At 36.1% G+C, this 16258-nt stretch overlaps 2 protein-coding genes across 2 annotated transcripts; one reads left to right on the forward strand and one right to left on the reverse strand.

Annotated features, from left to right (window-relative positions):
* The first annotated feature begins 7037 nt into the window (after positions 1-7037).
* LOC126590370 (ubiquitin-conjugating enzyme E2 7-like) lies at positions 7038-11035 on the forward strand. Its single transcript, XM_050255839.1, has 6 exons — positions 7038-7205; positions 7321-7423; positions 8042-8139; positions 8216-8316; positions 10336-10413; positions 10725-11035. The coding sequence occupies exons 1-6, from the start codon at positions 7160-7162 to the stop codon at positions 10800-10802; spliced, it is 504 nt and encodes a 167-aa protein (XP_050111796.1). The 5' UTR covers positions 7038-7159; the 3' UTR covers positions 10803-11035.
* Positions 11036-14919: 3884 nt separating this feature from the next.
* LOC126590930 (uncharacterized) lies at positions 14920-15996 on the reverse strand. The gene is made up of 3 exons (XM_050256447.1): positions 15807-15996; positions 15484-15646; positions 14920-15156 (listed from the first exon to the last, which is right to left on the reverse strand). The coding sequence occupies exons 1-3, from the start codon at positions 15935-15937 to the stop codon at positions 15019-15021; spliced, it is 432 nt and encodes a 143-aa protein (XP_050112404.1). The 5' UTR covers positions 15938-15996; the 3' UTR covers positions 14920-15018.
* Between the last annotated feature and the right edge of the window lie 262 nt (positions 15997-16258).

The following is a 16258-nucleotide window of genomic DNA, read 5'->3' on the forward strand; positions in this document are numbered from 1 at the left end:
AAGTTTTCCTCACTCGGGAAATTAAGGGAACACTACCTCAAACTACACGCTTCACTCACAAAGCTTCAACAATACAGGTTTCAACAAAAGAAAAAATTCAAAGAACTTTCTGAAGAAGGCATTGGTGTATTTAACACAATATGTTGAAATGAAGCAAAGCTTATTTATTAATATTTTCGATAAGCCACAAATATGTACATATACATGAGTCAAAATAAACAAACAAAAGGGAGCCTTCACAAAGGTTGCTTAGGGGAAGTCTCAGCAGTCGGTAGAGCCCCAGAAAGAGAAAGCACCGGAGGGTGGTTATCCGGAGCCTCAGTACTTGACAAAACCCCAGAAGGATGAGGCATTGGAGGTTCATCATTTGAAGCTTCATTACCAGGTACAGCCCCAGAGGACGAAGGCAATAAATGCCTTTGGAACAAACCCACAAACCGCTGATGATCAAGTAAAACCTTACCATCAGATTCCTTCATCTGGTCAAGCTTCCTCTTCATGTTTGTAGCATAGTCATGGGCGAGCCGGTGCAACTGTTTATTCTCATGCTTGAGCCCTCTAATCTCCTGTTTGAGACTCATCACTTCAGCAGCCAATGATTCAACTTGGCGGGTTCTAGCAAATAGGCGTTGGGCCATATTAGACACAGAACCTGCACACTGAACACTAAGAGCCAGAGAGTCCTTAACAGCCAACTCATCAGACCGTTTGGAAAGTAGTCTGTTATCTTTGGGAGTGAGAAGGTTCATGGCCACCACTGCAGCGGTCATATCATTCTTCATCACAGAATCCCCAACGGTAAGAGAACCAGTAGGGGATATGAAGGATGGGCGCCATATGTTGTCTGGAGAAGGCGTGTCTGTCTCTTCTCCAAGGTTCAAGTCAAAACGACAGTCGGAGGGTCCAGACATTTTCAAATGTGTTGAAGAGGGAAGAGGTCAGACAAATCAAGATCTTAGAAGTGCAAGAAGGGAGCTTCTACTGGTAGAGATTCAAGTGTGCTGTGGAACTTAATGCCAGCCTCTATAAAAATCTGCACTCGACGGAGCTTCAGAAATCGAAGAGGCGTTTGCTTTCTCAAAAGCTGGGCTGCTTAGAGACCACGAGGGCCGATCTTAGAAATCGAAGAAGCACCTGCTTTTTCAGCCTCGTCAGCACCTGTCACATGCACACTCAGCTTTGCGGAAATTACGGGCAATCTGTAGAAGATTTCTGGTGAAGTAGAAAGCACGTGAATCTTACTGTTCAATCACCGCTCTCCACATGCACCATCAACTCCTCGGGTACCACATATAACTTTGTCAAAGATCTCTGACAAAGTTTAGGCACGAGAATTTCGAAGTTCCAGTTACCCTACTATTACCCACAAGGGTAAAGGAACAGCACCACTGCTTGACAACTGGAAAGTCCCTATGTGTGTCGACCTCCGTGTTTTGCGGCAAGACAGGTTGGCAAGAACGTCCAACCTTTACTCACATTCGAGAAAATACTCCCAACATAATTACTTTCTCAAAAACCGAAGTAGCACCGCTTTCCGAATCTCGAGAGTCAGATCCTCGACGGGATTGCTTGTTCGAAAACCGAAGAGGCACAACTCTCAGAACTTCGATAGCCAGATTTCCTTAGATAAAGCTTGTCTGTAATCTTCACACGTAACATCAGCTTTCCAGATACCACATACCACTTTTTCAAAGTGCTCTGACAAAGTTAAAACACGTGAAGCTGGCAGCTCCCACTACATTGCTGTGACCAAGAAGGGTAAAGGAATAGCATTACTACTTGTTATTGGGAAATCCCTATATACATCGACCTCCCTCCTCAACGGACAGGCAAACCTGCAAAAATGCTCAACCCTTTCTCGCATTCGAGAAGGCACCCTTAACATAACCTCTCGAAATACTCAGCTTTATTTCCCCCCGATAATACCTCAGCAAATAAGCCACACCAAGAACAAGAGTATCTCATATCATCAGGGTCGAAAGCAAGAGTATCCCATATCATGCTTTCTCCCTGTCTTTGTCTTTGTCCTTGTCCACACCTGCAGGACAAGGAGAAAGAGAGCAGTCAGTCGGAACCTGAAATCAAACCTCCAATCTGGAACTGACTGCCTGGAACCTTTGCCTGGTTGCTTACTTAGCATTGCTCTCGAGTACTCATCCTCAACTGCTGTCAAGGTCACGAATTCCACCGGCAAATACCTCATGACAGTTGATCAGATATTGGCTCTTTACACTGAAGCTGCCAAGCGTGGATGAGTCACTATGAAGGAATGTTCTGAAGGACCATTTAAATGCAAAGGTTGCACACCACTTCTGCCATGCAAAAGATTGAAGCAGAAGGTTCAACGGTGAGCTGAAACAGATCACTACAGCACGACACCTTTCCATACCACATTCATTATTCCGTCAACAGCAAAAGTATCCCATATCATTAAGGTCGAACGTACTCTAGATTTGATGGACTTGTTTTGACCCTCAAATTCTTGAGTCGGCCTTATACTCTGAAGGGAACCAGAAAACCCTCCAGCACAGTTCAAGAATAAGCCTGTGGAAAGTTACTTCTTCAAAAGCAAAAGTATCTCATATCATCTCTTCTCCATTTGCTTCTCCTTATCCTGGCAGCTGAATGAGAGACAAGGAGAAGGAGAACAATCAACCGGAAGCCGAAGTCGAACCTCCGATCCTGGGTTGCTTGCTTGGAAGTTTGACTGCTTACCTTGTCTGTCACCTCTTTCGGCAAATCTCCTAGCTCAGCGACTTGGGGGACTCCTATTATAGGGTTTGTATCGCACTTAACCAAGCCCGAAACTACAAGTAAACTTCAAGTGAAATTGATACATTACCTTGTGCATCTTCATCGGTTAAAGATACCACCCATGGATGGAGGAAAAGTACTTCCAGAGAAGATGCCACATCTACATATGAGACAGATAAGGCACGTGAAAATGATACCACACTTCAGTACTTAGAAGTTTCGTGATTACTCAATGGCTTGGATCTTGCAAGTTCCCAACCGAGGAGCTTCCCTCACTCGGGAACTTAGGGGAGCACTGTTTGTACCATACTTGACCAATCCCGAAACTACTGAGCACCGGTCAACGTTATACCGTCAAGGACCTAGAAGAGCTTCCCTTCAACCAGGAGGCCAATCACAATGCGACACATGTCGACATCAGAAGCCAATCACAGCTCGACACGTGTCAACATCAGAAGCCAATCACAACACGACACGTGTCGATGTTAGAACAAAACTAGAAACTCTCCTCTATAAATAGGGATCATTCTCCCACAATAATCTCTAATGTCATTTTGTACTAAACTATTCATTAGAACTCACAAAATGAGAGCTTGAACCTATGTATTTGTGTAAACCCTTCACAATTAATGAGAACTCCTCTACTCCGTGGACGTAGCCGATCTGGGTGAACCACGTACATCTTGTGTTTGCTTCCCTGTCCCTATTCATTTACGTACTTATCTTCACTAGTGATCGAAGCAACCAAGCGAAGGTCACAAACCTGACACTTTCTGTTGTACCAAAGTCCTCGCTGATTTTGTGCATCAACAGATTATATTGCAATCCTATTAGATTAGAGATGTGATTGTGTAAATCCTATCATATATGGGATATCTCTTAGATTAGATATTGTCATATTAGAGTTGTAATCTTATTGGAGAAAGAAATTTATATTCTCACTACTATAAATAAAGACATAATTGGGTGATATAACATACACCTCATTATTACATATCTCTCTCTTTCTCTCTTGTTGCCACCGCACCCCCATTGTTCCAACGCAGTGGTGGCATAACTAATTCAACCCTAAACCCTAATTAGCCTCCGGTACGAGGATTTGGGCGTTAATGGCAGAAGCCATTTTGTTTTAGTTATACACGTGTCAAATTTCTAATGGATTAGTACCACCACTCAACATTGCCTGTTGGTGCTACGGTATCACCTAACAATTTCTCCTAAAGACGAGGCATAAGACACAAGCTTCATTCGCTTGTTTAAAGTCAAAGTTGATCTTTTGCTAGATGTCACACACTAAATTTTTACGCAACAAATTAGAGGGAAAATGTAGTCCTTTTAAGTCATTTTAATAACATAAAGTATTCTTTTGGAAATATATTTAAAATGACTGAAAACGTTTCTTTTATTCTTTTTTGGTAAATATGTTTTTGATACCAATCTTTAATAAAAGGGAGACTTTGGATGCGATCATTAGTCATGAATATTCTTTGATTGAAACCTTATTAGTTTTTAATTTTTTATTGAGATCCCTGAAATTAATGTGATAATTTATTTCTATGTACGTTACTATTTTTTAAAATTAAAAATTAGAAATTTTAGTTGTTTATATAAATGAGATTTTAAATAAAAAAACCATAATTTGTGGGATTAAAAATATTAAAATATAATCTACTATTGTGTGTGTGTGTGTGTAAACATGGGTACATTCATCAAAATTAACCAAAAAAATCAAAACATGGGTACATTCTTCAAAATCACAAAAAAAAGAAGATATTAGGCTTAATAACATTAGTAAATTTTTTTCGGTTAAACTTGACATAGATACATTTTAAAACCAAAGAAAAAAGAATGTACCCATATAAGTTTAAAAATGGATTAGAAAAAAATTGAATAGATTTTATATTAAAAAAATGGTACATTTTACATATAACAAATTTTTATATTTAAGAATGAATACATTTTAAGATTAAAAAGTTTTACATGAATGGGTACATATAATTAGAATGGGTACATTTAGCAAAATAAAAAGTACAAATAAAAAAATATATGGGTACAAATACAAATAAGCTTTAAAAAATATGGGCACAAAAAGAAATTAATATATGAGTAAAAATTAAAATTGAAAAGAAATTGGTACAAATTAAAAAAAATTACAAATTAAAAATGGATACAAACTAAAACTAAAAATATATGATAAAAAATTTAGTCATAAATATAAATATACTAATTGTAACATTTTTAACATTAAATGAATATATTTAGAAATAAAAAATATTTTATTATTGAAATAATTAATGATTTAATAATACCAAGGACCTTGATCAAAAATTGAAAATGAATAGGATTTTAATCAATGGAGTAGTAAAAGGAAGGATGATAACCTAATTTTTCCTTAATAAAAATACAAATAAATCTTGGAAAATAACTTTAAGTGCTTTTTGTAGAAGCATATATCTGCCTATCTGATGCTTTTTCCAAAAAAAAAAACATACATTAAGCTAATAATTGTATAAAAAATTAGAAGGCCTATGAATTGGAGATATGTAACTGAAAAAAATACACTTGGATATTCTCATTAGCAAAATCAAATTCAAATTACTTAAGTATATTGAAAAAAAAATCGAAATGAAAAATCAAAGTTAGAAGCATACTGATGGATGAATGAATAATGTCAATAGTAGAATTGAACTTGAACGATAGAGATAACACAAAATTGTTGAAAATAACAGCACACCAATATTGAAAAAAAATACCAGAAACCATTGAATCAACACATATCTACGACTAAATAGAAATTAGTTACACCAAACATATTTGGACATTTAGTTTGCATAAAGATTAATTTTTTGTTTTTAGTAACTACGACATATTGATCATGTATTGACGACACAACAGTGATATAATAACGACAATAAAAAAACATTGATCATTGATGCAACTAAATGTCAAAATATGTTTATTATAAGAGCAGGCAAGGGTCGGGCCGACTCCATTTATGGTGGGTTCGGATTTGACTTATTTTTTTTGTAAATGAGTCTGAACCGGTCCAAGTTCATGCATTTTTATTAATGGAATTGGCTCATTTGGAATGTTTGATACACTCTATTTCCTATGGGTTGAATGGACCCGTTTTCAATCATATTTTGTATAATAAAACAACAAATTAAAATAATTTCTTTGTGTTTCCATTACAAAAGAATTACGTCTAACAAAGACAGTATGAAATGTTCTAAAAGAAATGAAGAGACTCTTAATATTCGTTGTTTGAAGAAGTTAAATCGTTGTTTTACATTTTAAGGTTAGATAGATAAGGAATTATGGATCACAAACTTCATTGTAGACCATTAAAAAGGTGACAAGTGCCAAGACAACTCTTAAATGGTCCATACGAGATTATTCACACATAAGAAATATAGAACTCGATTTTGAACTCGTTTTTACACAAGTAGGTCCAATCACTCAAAATATTTGAGAATGTAATTTCACCAAAGAAGAAAAAAAAAAGTGTTAAAGCATATCCAAAGGAGATGCTAAATGTAATATGTCATAATTTTATTTAATTGTTGGCGTGGTCAATTAAATATAAATGTTAAATTTTCTTCCTTTTCACTAGAAGTGTCAAATATTTATTTTATTAATATATTGGGTCTTATAGTTACATTAAATATTAAAAAATAATTAAAATTGATCTTAGTTTTCATTCTATTAGTAGTTAAGACTCATAAATTAAAAAAAAAAATTAAAGACATTTGACTCCATCATTGCTGTAAAAAAAAAAAAAAAAAAAGACAGTTAGAAAGCAAGAAGTAAAATGACTCAATTGCCACATCACATATGACATCTCCCTTGAAAAACAATTTGACATCTTTTAGTCCTAGTTGGCGTATTTGACATCTCATTTGGAGAAGAGATTTCTTAACATGCCCAAAACACGGATGAGTACGTTATATGTCAATGTACAACTTATAATGGGAGAGAAATTTTATTTCAAGTGTTCCTCTACTTATATAATGATGAATGATGTATATACCTGTATTCATTGTGCACTGAAAACTCTCTTGGTATAGAGATGGCATTAAGCACCAACCCCTAACGGTGGTCCCCAGAAGCGATACGAAAATCCACCTCCTCATGAAGACACCACTAGACCTTCTCATCACGCTGGCTGACCAACCACGCCTTCCCACGTGGCACCACATGACTCGCCGGCCACCGACTCCATCACAAGATACGCGCAGGCGATGAAAACCAGCTCGTCCCCCGTTCTCAAAAGGGGGAGTCCACATTCGGAATCTTCTGTGTGTATATATACACACAAGTGTCGGCTTTATAAATCTCCCCATCTTTCTCTCTCTACAGCGTCGCGTGAGAGCTCCACCGCCGAAACTCTTATCTTTCCCCTTTCATGGCGGCTTCCCAGGCGAGTCTTCTCCTCCAGAAACAACTCAAGGGTATTCAGAAAGATTTCAATTCAGTTAATTTGTATTGATTCCGATCGTTGATTGGTTTGTCGGATTGGGTTTTCTTCGCCCTGTTGAATCTGATTGTCCAATTTTGTTTTGGCAGATCTTTGCAAGAACCCGGTCGATGGATTCTCGGCCGGTCTGGTCGATGAAAACAATATCTTTGAGTGGAGCGTCACGATTATCGGACCGCCTGATACTCTCTAGTATGTGCCTTTTCGGATTCAATTCCGGTTCAATTTACGGGCTTTATTGAAATTCTTGTTCTGTTTGATTCGATTTTGCTTTCGGGGTTTTCAATTTGATTGTGGTTTTCCTAAATTTTGTGTTTGACTTTTAGTTGTGTGGCGGATTTAGGGTTTTTATCTAATGATGGCGGTACGAGCTTGGGAATTGTATTATTTCAAGTTAGAATTTGTTAAAGTTTCATACTTGGAACTTCGTCTTCAGTTAAAAACTGTTTAGTTTGGTTCTAGGGGTATGTGAAGGTAAAAATATCGTCTTTTAATCAGTTGCACATTGTTAGGTTGGAAAAGTTATACAAATTTCCTAAACTTGGGAAGTGGTTTTATAAATTGGGGATATGTATTGGTTTCAGCTTACTTTTCAAATGGTTTGTTGTTTACATTACCTCGAGTATCAACCTATTTTGTTTGTCTTATTTCATTACATGTATGGATAGGTATATCTTCTTCTTTTTTCACCTGTAAGCAGAGCATTTATTTAGGAATTTGCCACTCATTTGAGATTTGTTGTGTACATATTATATTCATCATTATGCATCGTGTAATTGAAGTTCATGAGTACGTGTTATCTAATTGCAGCGAGGGAGGATTTTTCAATGCCATCATGAGCTTTCCTAATAATTATCCAAACAGCCCTCCGACGGTTAAGTTTACTTCGGAGATATGGCATCCAAATGGTTGGTTTCTATCCTAAGTATTTGATAATTTGCAATTGTTTTTCAAGTACTGATCTTGTCTATTTTTAATATGAAGTTTATACTGATGGGCGTGTTTGCATATCTATCCTTCACCCGCCTGGTGAGGACCCAAATGGTTACGAGCTTGCAAGTGAACGCTGGACGCCTGTCCATACGGTATGGATTTATATAAAATGGTATCCGCATATTGCTTCATTTGTAGGAGAGAAAATATCTGCTGCCATGGCGGCAATTCTTGATTCAAAGACTGTCTTCACAATGTTCACATTGATACCTATGATCTCGTTCCTTGTTTAGATTCAGAGGTGGATGGGGAATATTCAGTTTTTCCATATACTAGTATGAAAATAAATTAAATAGACAAAAATTGAAAAATGAAATTCAATAAAGTATCTAATAGTCTATCGTTTAGCCACAGTTCGGCTGATGGTTGACGTGTACAAAATGGACAAGGAATTATTTGTGTGCCTGATAAAATATGACATGGATATGTACTAAAAAACAAAAACCAAGGAAATATTAAATATGTATTTATGCAAAAGTAATCATATATTAGATGATATAATAATAATTAGAGTCAAATTTGATCAATGACTCATAATTCCATTCATTTGTGATCACTTGGTATTATTTCAGAATCATACTACAATAAAAGAAATGAAAATTGTTATGCTTGAATATTATGTTTTGTTGCCAATAAAAACAAGAAGTGCCCTTCTTAATGAGGAGATAACTTGTTGTATACTTAAAGAGTTAGATAATCATTCTGAGGCTTTCGCCAGCGACATTAAGCCAAGTGAACCGTCAACCAGAATGTAAACAGAGTAGATAAAATGGGAAAGGTCAGTTACAGAGGTGGTCCAAGAGAATGGGGGTTGGATCAGGACTAGGTTGCCTAGTTGAGTTTGTTGCCTTTAGACAATGGAAGGAATAAATGGGGACTGCAGAGTTATAAAAGGGACACGAGTGGCTATGTTGCAGAGGAAATTTTAAAAGAGGAGAGGAGCGAGAAAGGTTTGTGATAGGAGAGAGAGAGAGATTGTCGTAGGTGGATGAATTTGGGTTTGAGGAGGATAAATATAACATGGAAGAGAGTTTTTTTTTTCTTCAAATGTGCAGTTGTTCAGAAACGTAACAGGGGTGGTGGGATTAGAAATTGGCAGCTTAGTGAGGGTGATGGTTCCAAAATTCCTCTTTTATCGATAGAGTTGGGTGTAGCAGATAGCCTAGAAGTAATATTATGAGCGGGGCATTTTTTTTCTTCCAAAAGTCGTGATCCATTTTGGGGTCTATATGTCTGGCTTTGTTTTCATAACAATGATTTCAGGACATGATTGTGTTCCATGTAAATGCAATTACTGTTTTTTTCATAACATTTTTTTAACTTCAGGCTTGATTGTTGTGACAATTATATCATCTTACGATTGTTATGTTTATTTTTTGCCTAATAGATTTGAGCAAATACTCTTTTTGTTTGGTTAATATCCATTCCACTATTCATAATGTATTGTCAATAAGTGGAAGTCATGGAGCTTCGTTCAAACTCCTAAAATTACGAAGAATATTCCCATAGAAATTTTTTGGTGTATTTGGAATTTTGGTTGTTCCATGCAATGCAAGTTATAGACCTATACATTATCTCATCCACAATGTAGTTTTGGTGGCATGACATGTATCACACCTTCACCCAAGTGCTAAAAATGTTGTATGTATTGCATGACTCCTTTGTAGTGGGAGTGATTTCTCCTCTCATGGGTATCATTAGAGATGAGAGAAAGAATAATTTATGAGATTTTGTGGAGTTGTCAAATCATTACTAATATTTCACATAGATCTACAATCTATCATGCCTTGTGCCCAAGGTTCACCTTAAGGTTCAATAATATGGCTTTGATGTCTGACCTTGGGGCTCTTCCACCGGATGTCAAGTCCGGAGGAGCTTGTCTCAGTGGTATCATATTCTGCTGTCATTCGGCAAGTTCTCGTATTTCCTTCCAGCTGGTTAAAACATGTGGTTTTACTCCTTTTATAATTTTTGTGGAAGAACTTGGTAATCTAAGGTCTTTGTGAAGCAAAAAGTAGACGTTAAGAAGCATTTTCTCAATGGATATGGTTTGCTTTATTTTTATTAAAACAATGGTACTGCATTTACAAACGTGGAAATGTTGTTTCCAGGTTGAAAGTATAGTCTTGAGTATAATATCGATGCTATCCAGTCCAAATGACGAATCTCCTGCAAATGTTGAAGCTGCTGTAAGTGATCCTTTATTGTATTGTCTTTGAACTACTCTACATGTTGTTGAATGTTATAAACATTTCCGACATTGACAACCAGAGTTATATTGGGAAGCAATGGTAGACACCCCATGTTCCGATTTGTTGACCGTGTTACACACAGCACATTATAACATATTTTAATTTACTGCATATATTGATTTAATGTACTTCTCGTGACTGTCTAGCGACTAATGGCACATAAGTGTGGTTGTCTGAATATTCGGAGATAGAATTTGAGTTTACTTTCGTCTAAGTATTCTAAGATTCTGCCGGTATCCAAATTGCAGAAGGAGTGGAGAGACCGGAGAGAGGATTTCAAGAAAAAGGTCAGCCGCTGCGTGAGGAAATCACAAGAGATGCTATGAATATGAACATGATATTGCTACCAAGTTAAAGCATTTTCTCCGCGCAAGTGTGTCAGAGGATGTGTTAATTGGCAAAGCGTATGCCATTGATTTTCTCACGCAAAATATCTTTATTTCTTTTTGTTTTTTGTTTCTCTCTTTTTCTTCTCATTGTCTAGTAATTGTTAAAACATGGAACATCGTTGTGTTCACTTTGTATTGGCCTATTTGGTGAGCGAGTGTTCTTGTCTGGATTCCGGCTTCAGTTTACCGTTGATGTCGTTTTCAGTTTATAATCGGCATCATCACGCTGGTTGATTTAGGCCGGCCAGCTCGTCGTGACCGGATACGTCTACCTCTTATACTTCACACAAATTATTAGGCTCTTGCCAGTCCGCGTACGTTTCATGTGTACCGACATGCGTGAAAAATGGTCGATGTCCATGCAAGTGGATGTTCTACTATGCTCTGATGTATCCATATGGCTTAACCGAAATTCAATGTGAATTTTTCAGCAGTCGATTTCTTTGAGAATCGCAACAATTATGGTAACGGTCCATATCATCCAATCCACTTTCTCTTTAATTTTGGCCATCTGGTTGAAAATAAGAAAGTCTTTATGCATCTTTAATGAGACGCAACTTCGAAATTGAGATGTAAAAGTTATATCTACGTTCTATTTTCGATCTACGAGAAATATAAACAAGAGTTTTACTTCAGCGAGGGAGATGTTAATTTGAGATTCCACCGCCAGGCCAAAATAGATATTTTATGAGAACAATCTAAACACGTAAAATACGCATTTTAATGAAGAAGATGCTCTTTATGTCATAATTTTACAAAACAGTTATAGATACTTTTGGTTAGACAATTGATATTGGCACTCTAAAATTTTTATTTTGTACTCAACCCTTCTTTATTTAGAGAAAAAAAAAACTTGTGAATAGTGCACAATGAGATTTATTACAAGAATAGTGACTATCAGGAGCGGATATAGTGGAATTGCCCCTATTAATTTTCATTAGGGGTGGAAATACGTATTTGCCTCTAGGGATGGCATTCAAATTGTTAAACCCAATAATTGTAGATAACTACTTGAATATTATGGATTTGTGTATAAAATTTCAGGCATATTTGGGATATAGGGAAAAACCATGAATATTATTCGGTTATTGTTTTGGATATGGTTACATGGGTCTCCAATTCGTATCCCCCACCAAATCTGACCAAATAACATATACTATATAAAATATAATGATATAATCTAATAGTATTATATTTATATATATATATATATATATATATATATATATATATATATATATTCATTCTTCACCGAACTCATTTGAGAATTCAATAGTGTTTATGAGAGATATCAAAGATCAGCCAACGTCATCTATGTTTTAAATTCAATACTTTATTTTTTATACTTTACAAGATATGTTCACTGAATTATTTTATACATCAAATATTCCAAGTTTATTGTCTCTCTTCAAGAGTCTCACAGTCAAGAAATTGGTGAATATTTAAAGACAAAATTAATATCTACTAAATTATAGTTCGTCAATTGAATGAATATATTTTTTGTATTGACGAAAATAGATATAATAGTTAATTGATGGGAAGTTCGTTACCCGATGAGTATGGTTATGGATCCCCAATGGTTAATTTGTGGTTACGAATATAATTAATTTTCATGGTTATACAAATGGATATAAAATTTCTGTCCTTAAACTGAAGCGTTTCCATCCCTATTTGTCTAGAATAAAAATTATAGATGCGGAACAAAAAATGGCCTATTAATTCATTACTTTTAGTTCCATTAGGTGGATATCTGTATTTTTAATTTATATGTAATTTTTTTTTCTATTAAGAGGCGGTGAAAAAAAAAAAAAAAAACACAAAAGCATTCCAAATGATCCCCCATATCTATATGGTTGCGCGCGCTCTTCCACGGCCGCAGAAACATTTCATCTCCCTTTTTCATCGTCCTTGATATTTTTACTGGAGTACTCTCACCACCATAGTCGGCTCAACTACCATCTCGACAACGTGTGATGAGATCTGAACTACCCACCCATTCACCACCGTCGTTGGCTACCATCTCGACAACATGCGAGAACATTTGAAGAACCCACATCTGGTTACTTTCAGGTGAAACCAATAGTTCAGTATACCCACACAAATATAGTTTTGAAGAGGTTCAAGACTCGGTTCATATATAAATGGTAACTCTCTCTACCATCCATTGATTTTCATTTTAGGGCTTCTGAGTTTGTTTATGCGTACGTGATTGGGAACAATTTTATAGCTGAATTATTTTTCCGTGCTTATTGCAGATTGTTGAGTCATATATGGGATGAGAGACTTTGTATAAGCTTATAAGAGGTTATGTTACTCTCTATATTGTCAATTGGTTTTATGGTGGAACTTTAATTTCATCATGATATCAAGGCCGGTTGTCCCACGTGTGAAACCAAACGGCCACACGGGCTCTGTCTCACCCTATTGTTTGTTCACGTGTTAGACTTGAAAATTTACCACATATGAAGGGGCGTGTTGAGAAGACCTTGCATGAGCTTATAAGAGGTTGGGCTACTCTCTATATTGCCAATTGGTTTTATGGTGAAACCTCAACTTATTTATGATATCAAAACAGGTTGTCCCATGTGTGAAGCTAAACGGTCACACGAGCTTCACGTCACCCTGTTGTGTTGTTCACGTGTTAAGTTTGAAAATCGACACACATGAGTGAACGTGTTGAGAATGAATCTCACATTGTGGGAGGAGAGACCTTGCATGGGCTTATAAGAGATTGAGTTACCCTCCATATTGTCAATTGATTTGATGGTGGAACCCTAATTTCATCGCAACGATGATAACAAGGGCGACATAGTAGTCATTCACAGAGGCAAAAACTGATATGTATCCAAAGGATGGAAGATGCTTGTTTTTAATTTGCATCATTTGGGTGCTCAGAAGCAAAAGATTGCGGAACAGCCATTGGCTGTGATATGGAGGCCTTTGCAAATAAGTTTCCAGACTCAACTGGGAAATGACATACATGATTTATAACAAACCAGTTCAGACGATGACCAGAAAGCAAGCTACATGTTGGAATTAAACTCACGATTCATTTTATTAATGGTAAATGTGATTTTAATCCTTGCTTAAGATTATAATTAGAAAAATGTCTTATACAAGATTAAATATTGATTATAGTCCTTTGACTATACATCCATGTCAATATATATTATCCATGTCAGCTTTTATTTTTTTGGTGGTTTTATTGATTCTATTTTTCCAACATTGCCCATATGTGATTATGGACAATAACAAATTTTAAATGCTGAGTTAAGAGTGTGCAATTATTACTTAATATATTTTCAATTTTTGTCCATTTTAAACATAAAAGTTCAATTGTATGAATCTTTCATCGTCCTCTTCTATGGTGTTGTGCAGATTCGTTTCTTTGTCTAGGAAGTTTAGCATTTTCACTAAAATCGTGTACATGGGTTTTTGTTAGGATTTGTTGTTTGTTTGTGGAATACTTGATATATTAGTTCAATATTTGTATATGATATGCATATGTGTACTGCACATGGTTTCAAATGGTTCTCATGCCATTCGCTCCTCTATATTTTGGCGCACTATAGAAATGAGGTACATTAATCCAACATAGGTACCATGGTTGAGGTACATTAAAATTCTAATAATGTTTTTTTAATTTGCAGGTACCATGTATTAGGTACCATGATATAGGTGCCATGCTATAGGTACTGTGATATAGGTACCATGATTTAGGTACATTATTTACTTATTTGGTATGATGTATTCATTAAAATTTGATTTCTAGAGTTTTGTTTCGTTGTGATATGAAACTTTTTGAATTCTAATCAATACTTTCGTTTTCTTATTTGGTATGTATCTGAATTTCTTATTTTATAGGAGGAAATGAAGCCCTCAAATCAAATATTAATTGTGGGGGTATTTTAGGAACTAAAATACACATAAAGACATTAAATCCAATGAAATATGAGTTTTAATGTTAATTCTGAGGTGGACATCCAGTCAAGGGACTAATTTAAAATTTTTATCTTGTACCAGGTTTTTATGAAAAGTTGAACTATGCCAAGGATTAAACTCCGCTTACCCCTTTTATTAAACTTTTCAACGTCAAACTGGGAAAAAAAAAACATTATAAATTCATTTATTCATGATTATCTCAGAAACAGGATCAGTGCTTTGTTGGTGGATTGACATAGCTTCCCAACCTCACCACGATCCCATCAAGATCTCTTACGTAACCCACTTTCTGTCCCCACTCTTTCTCTTCCGGCTCGCTCACCGGAACCGCCCCGTTCTCCACCGCCTTCTGCTCAAACCCAATTCACACAACAAAAAAGCAAATTAGTCACAACATACCATAATCGAACAACAAAACAAGAACACTGCTTGGTTCATTCCTTAAATCACAGTCGACTGCTTGGTTCATTCCTTAAAGTTGACGCGTATTCAGAAATAACACATTAAAAAGCATAAAGCATTTGTAATAATTCATAAATGCATGTCAAACTGTGATTTATCTTCACGAAATAATGTCCGCTTCTAGGTAATTAAGGGTCATTGAAGAGCCAAATATTTTTTCTAATAACAATGACAAAAATAAGAGACATGTTAAGGCAGCTAATTAGGATTTTACCTTATAGGCAGCATCAACGTCACCGTACGCAAAGCAAACCTCAATCGGCTGCCTCTCGTGGCCGGAGCTTGGGGTCTTGACGGCACCTGTTAGATCATCAGTCTCGTGCTGGTGTAGCGGTGTGAATGCTATTGTCGTTTGCCCACTTTCCAACTCCCCCCACCTATCAACAATTAATATCATCACCATCATTATCATAAATTATTAAATTTCTTCATGATTATTTACAAAACCTCTGTATATGCAGTTATTAGGTACATGATAGAGAATTGAAAAGAAAAAAATGATGTGAGAAAATAATTTCCCTAAAAACATGTATGTACCTGTTGGAGTCGTCCAAGCGACGAATATCGTAGCCGAAGGCTTTGGAATAGAAGGTTGTGGATTTCGCAACATCCTTCACGTAAACCACTGTATAGGCAAACACTGTGTTCGTCTTCGACGCCATCGCCATTTTTTGTTTTTTGATCGAGTTTTGTTTGTTTGATGTGTTTGAGCTTGTATTCAGGGGCGTTCATCAGTTTCGGTTTCACCGACTTTTGGATGTACGTGGCGAGTTGTGGAGAATTGGAATGTGCCACGTGGAGTCTGTGCATGTTGAACCAAAAGGTGCTGCCGCGTCGTCAGTGATTCAGTGTGAAGTGGCAACCAGGCCACGATTTGTTTGTTCCTTGACATGCAAATGCTCTTGACGATATTACAAGCTACAAGAAGGGTTTTAGGGTATTTTCTCCAAAGTAAAATATATTTTTATAAACAATTAAAATTAAAAGAA

The sequence above is a fragment of the Malus sylvestris genome, chromosome 11 (assembly GCF_916048215.2).
Source record: "Malus sylvestris chromosome 11, drMalSylv7.2, whole genome shotgun sequence".
Classification (NCBI taxonomy): domain Eukaryota; kingdom Viridiplantae; phylum Streptophyta; class Magnoliopsida; order Rosales; family Rosaceae; genus Malus; species Malus sylvestris.

Excerpts from the sequence above, each read along its gene's own strand:
- LOC126590930 (XM_050256447.1), bottom strand. The coding sequence starts at position 15,937 with ATGGCGATGGCGTCGAAGACGAACACAGTGTTTGCCTATACAGTGGTT. Across the intron at positions 15,647-15,806 it reads CGCTTGGACGACTCCAACAG|GTGGGGGGAGTTGGAAAGTG; the intron begins GTACATACATGT and ends AATTGTTGATAG. Across the intron at positions 15,157-15,483 it reads ACGTTGATGCTGCCTATAAG|AAGGCGGTGGAGAACGGGGC; the intron begins GTAAAATCCTAA and ends GGGTTTGAGCAG.
- LOC126590370 (XM_050255839.1), top strand. The coding sequence starts at position 7,160 with ATGGCGGCTTCCCAGGCGAGTCTTCTCCTCCAGAAACAACTCAAGG. Across the intron at positions 7,424-8,041 it reads GGACCGCCTGATACTCTCTA|CGAGGGAGGATTTTTCAATG; the intron begins GTATGTGCCTTT and ends ATCTAATTGCAG. Across the intron at positions 8,140-8,215 it reads GGAGATATGGCATCCAAATG|TTTATACTGATGGGCGTGTT; the intron begins GTTGGTTTCTAT and ends TTTAATATGAAG.